The sequence below is a fragment of the Lucilia cuprina genome, chromosome 3 (genome assembly GCF_022045245.1).
Source record: "Lucilia cuprina isolate Lc7/37 chromosome 3, ASM2204524v1, whole genome shotgun sequence".
In the NCBI taxonomy this organism is placed as follows: domain Eukaryota; kingdom Metazoa; phylum Arthropoda; class Insecta; order Diptera; family Calliphoridae; genus Lucilia; species Lucilia cuprina.
Window position 1 is genome coordinate 22931632 of NC_060951.1, and position 13496 is coordinate 22945127.

The window sequence follows — 13496 nt, forward strand, 5'->3', positions numbered from 1 at the left end:
TTTAATCCATAGGTACTGATTTGAAATACATGTCAACTTACCCCTTTGGTAAAGTTATCTACTAGTTATTTTACACTTTAGATATCTATTTGTTGAAATTACGAACATTAGCCTTTTATTTCTGACGCTCTTGAATAACCAGAAAACAACTAATGTTATCCGAAAATAATCCTCAACCAAAATGAAGGAAATTTAATTCTCTATAGAAATTATAACAACATCAACGTTGCGAAATATCCCAGATATTCGCTAAAAACTGATTTTTGTATAATTTGGCCTTCAATATCTTTCTTCATATCGCACATGATATTTTTGGTAAATTTTAGACCTTATTAGTTTAACTAAGGAGAAGCTATGTGCTAATTTTCATTCAGCTATCTAAAATTCCCCAGCAAAACCCTTTTATCGCTGGACTGGAATTCAGATCGGCTAATTGTGAAAATAATAAAACATTTTTGGAAAACTTTAATAATAAAAATTCAGCTTTATTTGAGGCTAATTTCCTAATCTTCGCTTAATTTTTCAAAAGAACTAAGTTATAACATACAAATGCTTGCCAAAATTTAAAACAAAGAAAAATATCAACTGGCAAATTCATTTTCAAAATCAATTTTTATTGCTACTTATTGCATTTTAAAAATATTAAAATATACTTTTTATTATCATCTGTTTAGAAATTCATAAAAATGTCACTTAACGCCAAAGCTAAAGTGGAAACATGGCAGGCATTTAAAAATCACTGGATTTTATGGAAATGCTTCGGTTTACAGCCACCAAAACGTGACTCTAAATGGTTTGTACCATACATTGCGTATGCGATTTTCCTCAATGTGACCGTTACATTGTTGTTTCCCACAACGCTTATTGTCAATTTGATACTTTCGAAAAACTTAACGGAATTATGTGAAAATCTTTATATGACAACAACGGATGTGATTTGCAATGTAAAATTTTTAAATATATTCGTGGTGAGACATAAACTGCTAAAGGTGCGTAAAATTTTACAGCGTTTAGATGTGAGAGCTAAAACACACAAAGAAGTGGCCATATTAGAGGAGGGCATTAAATTGGCTAGAAAATGTTTTATGACTTTTGCACGTTTATTTTGCTGTGCCGTAATCAGCAGTCAAATGATGGTTTATCTTTCAAGCGAAAGAATACTAATGTATCCGGCTTGGTATCCTTGGGATTGGAGGGCATCAAAGAAAAACTACATTTACGCTTTCTCATATCAACTGTATGGATTAATTGTACAGTCAACACAAAATCTTGGCAACGACACGTATCCACCGGCCTACTTAATCATACTTACCGCTCAAATTAAAGCATTAGCCTCACGCATCAAGGACTTGGGTACTAATAAGAACACATCCGAAGAAGAGTTGTATAAGGAATTAACGGATTGCATTAATGATCATAATACCATAAATGAGTAAGAAAATAAATATATTTTATATTTATTTATTGTGTATTTTCTTTATAATTTATAATTTTCAGACTCTTTTTCACAATTCAGGAAGTTATTTCCACAACTTGCATTGCACAATTTGTAGCCACCGGTTTGGCTCAATGTACTATTGGGGTCTATATGATTTATGTCGGTCTACATCCTTCTAAAACCCTCAATATTGTAATTTATTTCAGTGCCGTTACAATGGAAATATTTATTTTATGTTATTTTGGTGACTTGTATTGTCAGGCTAATATTCATTTAACTGAGGCCATATACGCTTGTAATTGGATGGATCGTGATAAGAAATTTAAACAGGCATTTTTGGTACTATTGCAACGTTCGCAGAAAACAAACTGTATAATGGCGGGAAATTTGATTCCGGTGCGAATGCCAACATTTGTAAAGGTAAATTACATTTTTTGCACGTATTATACAAATGAATAGGTCAGGGTCAGTTATGTCCAAATGAAATTAGGCCCTAGACTTTTAAAAGCTAAACTTATGTCCAAATGAAACTAGGCCCTAGTCTTTTAAAAGCTAAACTTAATGACTGCATTCTATTCTTTATTCTGGTTGGGGGGTCTAGTATATGATTTCGGTCATCTACATATTCACTCTTATTCTTACTGAGTAACGTTAGAGGTCGTCCGTCCAAATTGCCTGAGAATTTTTTAAAGAAAATAAGCTTCACGTTAGGTTCTAAAACAGTCCGCCCTTAGATGAAATACTTTTTGTACGATTTATTAAAGTCGATTTTAATTTTAATTTCAGGTTATGAAAACTGCATATTCGGTATTTACAGTTCTCAATAAAGTCGAATAAACTAAAGCTTTGTTTGGTCGGCCCGCCCCTGTAAGCTATAGCCAACTATTTCGCAATGTTTGATCGAATCGGAGCATTTTGGGAATGAATCGTTCAAGAAACCTTTTCCTACTAAAAAATCTCATCCGAAAATCTACTACACCTTTTACCATTTATTGTACCTTGAATATTGATGTTTAATACGATTAATATCTGCTTCAAAGTTAATAACCGTCTAATTCTGGTAAGATCAGGGCAATACAACACTATATTTCATTTACAAGAGATATTGCAAATTCATTGAATTTTGGTTGGAAAAGGTTTTTGAACGATTTTCCCAAGATAATCGCGAAAATGTTCAAATTTACTCGTGGATGATTCCTTTGGGCCAGCTTTAGAGATTTGTCTTATCATACTGTTTGGGGTGAGCCGATGTTTTTCTGGAGAACGTGGAGCGTTAGTATCAGTGTGATATTTTATAATATGCTATAAACTATCAAAAATATTGTTTTTAAACAATATATCCTTTTACTACTTACAAGCCTTAAGAAGTTAAAAATTGATCTACGCAGGGAAATAAAAAATAACAACATCAACCTATGAAATATATGTTTCTGGAATCGAAAATCTAACGACAAGACAAGGAGATTTACTGATAGACGGACATAGCTTAACGACTTTTATAAAGAGCTGGAATATAAATACTATGTTGGGTCCAAGATGAATATTTCTCATTTAAACGGTGATGGCATTAGAGGCAAGTACTTACCACACTCGCTTAAAAACACTACTTATATAAGTACTTACAAATAAGGAGTTAAATAGTTGTTTTATATTAAAAACAGAATACAAAGCTGAGCTTCTAGTTCTTTAGTTCGCTATCTTGTGCGTTTAATAATGATTTTCAATTATGTAAGTACAAGCCATTACCAAGTATGCTGGGTATATGTTCATATATACCCCTTATCAGCTCTTATGGTGGTGAATGGTATAAAAATGAATGAAATTTTTAAAATTATCTTTTGCTGATGTAGTTATAGTTGGTTTTATCATATTTTTTTCGCCAACCAAATGAAATCAAGTTGAAACGATTAAAATAAATACAAAAACGTTTTGTAATAAACTGCACTTTTCGCACCCGAAAATGTACTAGAAATAATACTCTAAAGAATTACTTAACAAATAAAATGATATTTTATAGTTTATTAAATTTATTTGATTTATTTTGTTAATTTTTTTATATTTTATTTCTTTATTTATTTATATAGTATGAATACTAAATTATTCTTTATTTTGTTTTATATTTAATTAATATCTGAGTATTTGTAATACCAGCCATGTCATCGAATAATTTATTACAAAATTAACAAATATTTATATAAAAAATTAAAATGGAATAAATATTTATGTATGAGAATGTATGTTTGAATGTATGTATGTATATTACACGCCACAAATAAAATTTGTAGTAAATAAAATTGTTATTTATTTAAAGGGGATTTTATTAAATTTTTTATTATTGTTTTAAATCTATTTTGTAACTGTTTATTCTGGTTGTTCTTTTGACTAGAGATTTGTTTATAGTTTAAAAATAAACATTCTTTTTTTGTTACTAAGAATTTTTTTTAATATTTATCATAATTTATTAAAAGTTATTGTAAATGTTTTTTTTTTTTTTTTTTGCTAACAAATGTTTTAATAAATTACGATGCGATTGTTTTCAGTTTTTCATTCATGTTTTTTATTTTAAATAACATGAGTTTATATGGTAAAATATTAAATGTAGATTATTATAATAAAATATTTTTAATTTATTACTTAGTACGTAAAATATACATTTAAACATACTTAACTTGACTTAATTGTTATTTCATTATAATATATTATTTATATATAAAACTTTTTTATATTCAACACCAAACTGTTGTTCAGTGAGATTTTCAATTGGATAAAACATTATGAACAGTGGAACAAAAATGTTAAATGATTTTGAAACTTTTTGATAATTAGATAGTTTTGTACCTAAACTTTCGGTGGTTCCAAATTTTAACATTTAAATAACAAAATTTTACTCCAGAATTTCAATAACTGCTTAACAGTTCCAATCGACCTATAAAATTGTATACAAAATTCTTCATGAAGCGCAAATATTCCCATTTATTCCCAGAAAATATTTCATATGTGACATATGTAGAAACTGCGTACATTAAAAACAGGGAGTCTTGATTCTATAATTAACTAATCTTTGAAGAATTAGCTAGAGTGATTAAACTTGCTAAAAGTCAATAAAATCCTAATCGTTAAGTCGGCTAAAAATTTTAAGTTATAAAAGTTGAACACTTACCTAATCCGTTTGTAATAGTTGGGTTGTTAGATCTTCTATTTAAATATATAATACAAAAAGTATTAGCTTCCAGGACGAGAGACAATGAGAAACGTAAAAAAATTTCTCTTTGTTTTCATAACTTCTCGGGATGTTCCATTATAGGAGATTAAATTTAATCTAATGGAAATCGAATGCACCTATTTCCTAGTCCTTTCAACCTGAAATTCTGTTTCAAGGACAATGCTCAACACTCTCTAGTTCCTTTACCTTTTTGCATATACAACATCTGTCCAGTATATTTCTGTCACACTTAATGAAAAAATCTTATCCAGTCCACAGATCCTTGATTATACTATTTCAGGACATGTTCAAGATTTTTCGAAAATCAACCAATACTAGTAATATAGGAGGTTTCTATCTCTATCATATATGGCAAGGTTCTTTACATCTTTAGCATGTACTTCAGCGTGCCCCATCACCCAACATATTCTAATCGTGAACAGTCTTGCTAATGCTCTAAGAGCAGCTTAACTATCGACATACATTGTCACAATCAATTATAGATCGATACAATTCCGTATGTTGTTGTAACACATTAAACTATACAATTTTAAGTCCAGGAGTTCTGAATAAGGTCCAACAAAGAACTTTTTCTATTTCTAAAGGGTTAGTCCATAAACCGAGTGGGCTAAATAAAATAGTCTGTTCAGTTGAATATGTGATGGGTATCCTGTAAACCCACCAGTAGGCGTTGAACCTGTTGCTCCATCCCGATCTTAGTTGTGTCAGTGCAACTCGTATTTACCGCGTCAGGTTCTTCTCTATTTTTGCTATAGGCTACGTAGACACGCCATCACCTGCGAATTTATGTCGTTCAATGCTGCTGTATACGAATCACGATTCAAGGTATTCTGCACATATCATTGTGCAATCTCGTCATATACACGGAGATCCTTCCTGACATGCCTCGGGGAAGCATTCAAGAGTATGATGAATAATCCGGTGACATAAGAAAAGTAACTATTTAGTCAGCATATTTCTTGATTGGGAGAACTGTCGTTTCCCCGCATATGTGGTGCTATAAGTTATTTGAATGCAGCCTGTTACAGTCCGTAAGACAGCATATTGACAGCTTTGAATATTTCTAGACTGGACACTATTCAACGAAGTAGACTACACTATAGCATCATAATTGGCCACTGACCGACCAATTTTTTTAGAGTTAGCCAACAAGGCTTCATTGTCCATCCCCCAACTGACTAGCACTTTGAGTACCTTGTTTCTACTTCGCAACCTATGCATAATTACAGTAGCATATGATATCCTATCAGTCTCGTTGTTTCTCAGATCGCTAAGATATCTGCTTGGAAGACACTACATTCGTCAGGGAACTTTTTATATAGATATCACGGGTCCTTGGGATGGATCCATCTCGGACCCTTCGGTAAAAACTATGCATCCATCAAATGGTCCATCAGATGCAAACAAATCGTCCCTAGTTTGTATTTAGACGTTTTTTCCTCGAAATCTAAAGTCAAACAACCAACAAAACTTTCGTGTGATTATCGCGCGAAAGTATGACTAACGAAGACTCATAGAGTCTTAGAAGATTCCTAGCCGACACAACCGCTACAAAATCCTCCATATGTGACAGATACAAAATGATGTCCAAAACCACTTAAGGCCAATAGAGGCACACTTTTGAGTTTTATTGAACATCTGTCATTTATCAAAGCCTACCATTAGACAATACAACAATAAGTCAAGATAGGCCTTGTAAACGATGTGTAAATATTTATTTATCATATCGTATAATTGTAATGCGAAGGTTCGTCCAACCAAGGCCCTTAAAACCTTGGTCTCAACTGAACACTTTTACTTTACCATACCCACTGTTCATTTTTGTGATAAAAAACCAAACGTTAGCACTTTTTTAATTGCTAGTATGTTTAGTAGAAAACCGCACAACATTTGGTTTTAAATTTCAATATCTTTTATTATATTTGTGTGATTGATTAATGAAATTTTATTATTTTCACTTTTTTCTGAATTAATTAAGCTTATCAGTTATATATGAAATACATTATAGTTATATACAAATAAATTAAAAACTACTACATACATACATATACATATGTATGTGTGTGTATATAAACTATGATAAATATTTGTTTTTTTATAAATACAACTTTAAATACAATTAATTTATATAGTATTTTACAGGAGCATAAAAAAAAGGAATTTTAACAATGCAAATAAAAGCTACTCTTAATTTATATAATTTATTATAATATTTTTGTTTTGGTTTTGTTATTAAAATATTTTATATCAATCGGTTTATAGTTTGTTTAATCTTTTTGTTTTTTTTTTTTATTTTATTTAGATGCATCATTAATATTTTATTGCATAACCCAATTAAATATTTTTAAATCTACTGTTAATGGTTTTTTAAGAATTTAAAAAATTTTAATTATTTTGTATTTTTATTAGTTATACTATTATTTTTATTAAATATGAAAATAATTTAATTATTATTTGGGAATTTTGCTTATGATTTTTTTTAATATTTATAAATATTAAATTGTTTTTGTTTTTTAAATATAGTAATATATTTTTTTGAGCATATGTATAAAGTATGATCAAAGGTAAAATTATATTTATGTGAAAAAAATGACTAGATTCAAACATAAATTCTTAAAGAAATATCATTGTGTTAAAAATAAGAAATAAATAAAATAAAGCTTTAAAAAAATATGCTGATCAGCAAATAGAGATGGAAATGAAAGGGGAATTTCTGATTTATAAAAAGGTATTAACATAAAATTTGAATTTCAAATGACATTTAGTTTATGCTTTAAAATTATTTCTCTTTCTAAAATTCAAAGGATTATATTCTTTGACATCTTTCTTTTTTTCTAAACAGCCAAAGTTTTTAAAACAAACTTTTTTCTACTGTATTTAACATTAAAATTTCGTTTGACCCAAGTAAAATAGAAATCCAAGTTAAAAAAACTTACTTGAAGTATAAAATCCGCTTAGAATTATTTACATTTTATCAAATTAAATGTAAGTAAATTTAGCTGATCAGCATTTCAAAGACACAAAGTCTTTGCAACAACTTAAAAAAAACTTATAAATTAAATAATAACATAAACAGAAAAGTAAATAAATATCTTAAAAATTATTTAAACAATAAATAAAGAAACATAGCAAAAACAAAAAGAAAACATAAAAACACCTTTCAGGTACTTATAAATCATCATGATACAATAAAACTTTTTTCCTTAAAAACAAGTTGTTGTTTTTGTTTCTTTTTTTAACTTAAATATACAATAAATATATACAAGAAAAGTAAAATAAATAAATAAATACAGACAAAAAGGACAGACAGTTTAAGAGTCAGACACAGACAGAACGACCTAAAAACTAAAAACAATAAATTTTTAGGGCAAAATAAAAAATTAAGGAACTGAATGTAAACATAGAAAAAAAAGAAAAGGTAAAAAGCTTTTTTCTCAACTTAAAAATAAACAACAAAACATAAGAATTGGAACAGTTTTCCAACAACAAGCAAAACAATATAGAATTTTTAATTTTGGGTTCTTGTTTCGAATTAATCCTTTTACAGTTTTTCAATTTTCATAGGAATAAAATATTTGTCCTTTATGGTTGTTGTTATGTATTTGTTTGTTTTAATTGTTTGCAATTATTTTTGCAATTTGGCATTTGGAATAATGTTGTTGTTTTTATTGTTCCATTATAATGGTATCGTCAGCCTTGCAATTACCACTTGTTATGGCTTCCATAGCTTTGGAGAGTAGTGTGGCATCTTTAAGACTTACCACCTGCAATACTTGGGGCTCTTGTCCTGGAGCACCTTGTATCATCATTTGATGCATGCCGGGTGAAACGGTGATGGCTTCTAATTGATCACCATTTTCAACCTATAATAAAATAATGGAAATAAGTTTTGTTAAATAAAATGTTAATTTTTTTTAGAGATTTTAAGTAAAATTCTTATAAAATTTGAGGTCTAAAATAATACAGGGTGTGAGGTTTTCATTAAATTCGTGTTAAGGAGTAAATTTTTAGGAGTTTAAGAAATCAATGTTATTTCTACAATTAGAAAACATTTTATTGCGGGTATAAGACTGCGGTAAAATCTAAATTAAAGTCTTGATTATCTTGTCAGACTATAGAGCAGTTAAAACTCTAAACGATAGATCAGACTATAGTCTCGGCTATAGACCAAACTATAGTCTCAATTATAAACCAAACTAAAGTCTCGACTATTGACCAGTTTCGAATGAGGCTGCGACTATAGACCAGACGGTTTCGAATTCTTCTATTCAGCACACTGTAGTCTCAACTATAGACCAAACTGTTGGCTCGATTATAGAATATACTATAGCTTCGACCAAACTATAGTATCGACTATTGACCAGACAGTCTCGAATTCAGACCAGACTATAGCTTCTTCTATTCAGCAGACTGTAGTCTCGACTATAGTAAAAATATAGGCTCGATTATAGACCAGACTATAGCCTGTTCTGTTCAGCAGACAACAGTCTCGACTATATACCATACTATAGTCTCGACCTGCTATAGTCTCGATTATAGACTAAGCTATAGTAGGTATAATATCGACTATATACTAGCCTCAACAATAAACCAGACTATAGTTTCCATTATAGACAAGACTAAAGCCTCGACTAGAGACATGACTATAATCTCGACTATAGCCTCGATTGACCTGAATACTATCTCGAATTTGGACCAGACTATAGTCTCTTCTATTGAAATATAATTTCGTATATAGACAAGACTATAGTCTCGAGTTCAGACCAGACTAGTCCCTTATATTCACTACACTATAGTTATAACTGCAGACAAGACTATAGTCACGACAAAATTATAGTCTCGACTATGGACAAGACTATAGTCCAGAATATAGTCCCAACTATGTACCAGCCTATAGGCCAGATTATAGTCTCATTTATAGGCCAGGCTGTAGTTTTGACTATATACCAGTCTCTAATATAGACCAGACTATAGTACCTACTATAAGGCAGATTATAGTATCTACTACAGACCAGACAGTCTCGACTATAGACCATGGTACATATAGTTTTGATAATAGATCAGACCAAAGTCTTGACTATAGAGCAGACTAAAGTCATGACTATAGATCAGTCTATAAGCCAGACTATAGTCTCGACTATAGACCAGAGTATAATTCAGACATTAATTATAGTAAAGATTAAACGATGGGCTCAACAAAAGTGACTAAATATGTTAAAAAAATAATTAAATGAATAAAATTTATTATTCAAAAAAATCTGCATTGAAATTTATCCTCAGACCCTGCATTATGTTAAAAAAGGAATAAAAAACAAACATTTTTTAAATAAAATAAAATCAAACCAAATAACTGGAAATTTGTTTTCAAATTCGCCGCTAAATCATCAAATAAAAAAAATCGCAGAAAACCAAAAAAGCTAAAACAAATAATGAACTGCAAAATAAAATAAAAGAAAATGGAAAAGATTATTAAAAACAAAATAAATCAAAGCATAAGTTATATAAATAAATCATTAAAAAAATAAATAAAAACAAACAAAAATTAGTGTTTTTTCCTCTTCAATTTAAAGTAAATATATTTACACTTTGTTTTTATTTCAAACATTTCTTTTTTCATATAATTGTAAAAATATTTTATAAATATTATAAATTGTAAAATTTTTGTAAAATAAAATCTATTTAAATTTGGTTTTACAAGTCATTAAACTAACAAAGTAAAAATAATAAAAAATAATTTTAATTATAATTGAAATACAACAACAAAACTAATTATAATAATAATAAAAATATTTTAACTATATACAATACATTTATATATATATGTACTGTTATTTAAATAAAAATATATTTAAAGATGACAAAAATCACAACAACAAAAACTAAAAAAAATATTTATTTAAAGGATCTACATTAAACAAACAAAAAATCTAATATTAATATTATTTTGATTACATTTACAATATTTTTTGTTGACTTTGTTTACAGCAAAAAATATACAAAATAAATTTAAAAAATAATTAAAAACAAATTTACTAAAATAGAATTTTAAAAATCAAATATTTTAATTACATTAAAATTTTTCCAATTAAGTTTATTTACACTCTGCACTTTTATTTAATATTCAACAGAAATAATTTGTAAAAAAATTTTAAACAGAATACTGAAACCAGACATAAAAAATTTAGTACTTTACTTAGGACTACCCTATAGTCTAGTCTATAGTCTTGTCTATAGTCTAGTCTATAGTCTAGTCTATAGTCTTGTCTATAGTCTAGTCTATAGTCTAGTCTATAGTCTAGTCTGTAGTCTAGTCTATAGTCTAGTCTATAGTCTAGTCTATAGTCTAGTCTATAGTCTAGTCTATAGTCTAGTCTATAGTCTAGTCTATAGTCTAGTCTATAGTCTAGTCTATAGTCTAGTCTTTAGTCTAGTCTGTTGTCTAGTCTATATTCAATTCTATAGGCTAGTCAATCGTCTATTATTACTATACTATTACTATACTATTATATAGTCAGATCTGCAGTCTAGTCCATAATCTATTAAGTAGTACTATTTAAAAATTTTACTTTTTCATGCCTGACTGAAACCATATAAAAACTTGAACATTATTCATTTTAGAACAAATAGATTGAATCGTTTAACTAGAACTACATTATATTGTACCGAAAATAATATTTACTTTAAAACAAAAGTGAAGGGTATAAAGTATTCGTCATGGCCGAATGTGTTAAGTAATTAGCTATGTTTTGTTTCAATTTTAATATGGTTAATTAAACAAGTCAACTACTTACATGTTTATCAATTAGAAAAATAAAAAATACAATAACAAAAGAAAAATAATAGTGACATTTTAAAAATGTTTATATAAATAAAATAAAAACAAATATACAATAATGTATAATAAAAATAATTAATACAAATATAACTAAAAAATTTAAACAATAAATTTTGATTAGGCTCAGTTTAACGCAACTTTTTGTTTTGTAGGAACATTTTTACATTGAATTAATTGCAAATTAAAAATTTAAATTAATTAATATTTTATTCCATTGGTGGGTGGATAATTTACAGGGTTTTTTTCGTATTTATATATTCATGTGTTTGAAACACAACTTTGGCATTTTTTTTAATAAGGTTTATGTTTTTAGTGTTAATTTGGTTTTAGTTTTTTTTTTTTTTTTTGAAAATTCTTTTAACATTACAGGTTAACTTTTTTGTAAAAAAATATATTAAAAAAATAAAATAACAAAAAATATATTTATATAAAATTAAATAAACAATATTTTTCTACTAGGTAATTTATTTAAAAACTAAAAACTAAAACAAGATGGCAAGTACTAAATTAAATTTCTCTTTTAAGGCAACTAACTATTATTAACACAAAATTTTACAAATTGCAAAAATTAAAAAAAAAATAAATTTAATGATATTAATTATTTATTTTTAGGCAACAGCTTAAATTTTAACAAACACACTTTTCAATTTGTTTTGTATTAAAGAACTTGTTAAAATACATAAAAAGCCTAAAAGTATGTTTTAGCAAATCAAACATTTAGCAGTTCTAACTTTTTAAAAGTTTTCTTTTCTTTATATTTTTATCACATAACATTAAATTAAATCATGATGTCTGTCAACTTCTGGGGACCTTTTCACTAGGTTCTTTTTTTTGTTATTTTCTTTTTCAAACTGTTTTTGTTAAAACATTCCATGTTGGATAATAGTATTTCATACTTTTCATTTTGCATAAAATAAGAAAATAGATTAACTAAAGGTATCTTTTCTCCAGAAGAAAAAAAAAAACATTTATTTAAAATTTATTTTCTGTTTAAAAAGGTATTTAAGAAAACAATTTTGTTTTAAATGTTTAGTAATAATGGTGCACAAGAGTTTAAAGAATTCGTTTAATTATGTATTTTAACAATAAGTATCCGCCTAAATTATGGCAACAGTTTTTAGTTTATGAAGATATGCAACGATTTTTATATAAAATAATGTAATACGTAATGTAAATAAATAAATCCTTGTGTTTTTATTTATTTTAAATTCAGAAATTATTTCAAAGTCTACTGGGTAGAATTTCTACATTCGAAATCGATTTAAATTTTTTTTAAGAATTATTTTTTTTTTTATATTTGAAGAAAAAATTACGTTTCAATTGTTTACATATTTCTTTAGATATTTACTAAATAAGATTTTATTTGCTTTTAAATAACTCTTCCAATTCAAATTTATAACAGACTGTTGAATTTATGAAAAAAAAACTTTTTTCTTATTTCACTTTGATGTAGCAAAACTTTACAAAGTTTCCATTGAAATGCTTAACAAAATTATATAAAGGCAGACATTTAAAGTGAGTTCTTCATTAAAAAGTCCCTGTTGAAAACATTGTCAACAAGCAATTTCTGACATATTAACTTGTTCTATTATGTATATTGTGAAAAAGTTGCTCAGCTATGATAACCTTTTCCTTATAGATAAAAGTGCTCAGTTTCTAACAAAAAATGTTTATTTTAATGAGAAAACAGCTCAGATTCTGAACATTTTCTTATAGCGAAAAGAGCAATGTTTATATAAAGTATTCCATATAGATTCCGAGTTATTTTCTTTAAAGAAAAGTGTACATATTTTAAGAATTGTGTACAATGAAACGTACAGATTATGAGAAATATTATGAAAATTTTTTTATAAAGAAAATTGTCCAGATTCTGATCAATTTCATATAGAGAAAATTGAATGGTTGTTAAGCAAATTTCTTTAGAAATTCAAGAAATTTTCTTAAGAGAAAAATGTCCAGATTCTGAACAATTCTCTTAGAGAAAAGTGAATGGTTTCTAA

The 13496-nt window shown here is 27.5% G+C and overlaps 1 protein-coding gene across 1 annotated transcript; it reads left to right on the top strand.

Annotated features, from left to right (window-relative positions):
• Positions 1–686: 686 nt before the first annotated feature.
• LOC111677192 (odorant receptor 2a-like) lies at positions 687–3544 on the top strand. The gene is made up of 3 exons (XM_023438284.2): positions 687–1432; positions 1498–1858; positions 2225–3544. The coding sequence occupies exons 1-3, from the start codon at positions 687–689 to the stop codon at positions 2273–2275; spliced, it is 1158 nt and encodes a 385-aa protein (XP_023294052.2). The 3' UTR covers positions 2276–3544.
• Positions 3545–13496: the final 9952 nt, after the last annotated feature.

What these genes read in the sequence shown, in the direction of transcription:
- LOC111677192 (XM_023438284.2), top strand. Translation starts at nt 687, where the DNA reads ATGTCACTTAACGCCAAAGCTAAAGTGGAAACATGGCAGGCATTTAAA. An exon ending in GATCATAATACCATAAATGA is followed by an intron (nt 1,433 to 1,497) that starts GTAAGAAAATAA and finishes TATAATTTTCAG; the next exon opens with ACTCTTTTTCACAATTCAGG. An exon ending in GAATGCCAACATTTGTAAAG is followed by an intron (nt 1,859 to 2,224) that starts GTAAATTACATT and finishes TTTTAATTTCAG; the next exon opens with GTTATGAAAACTGCATATTC.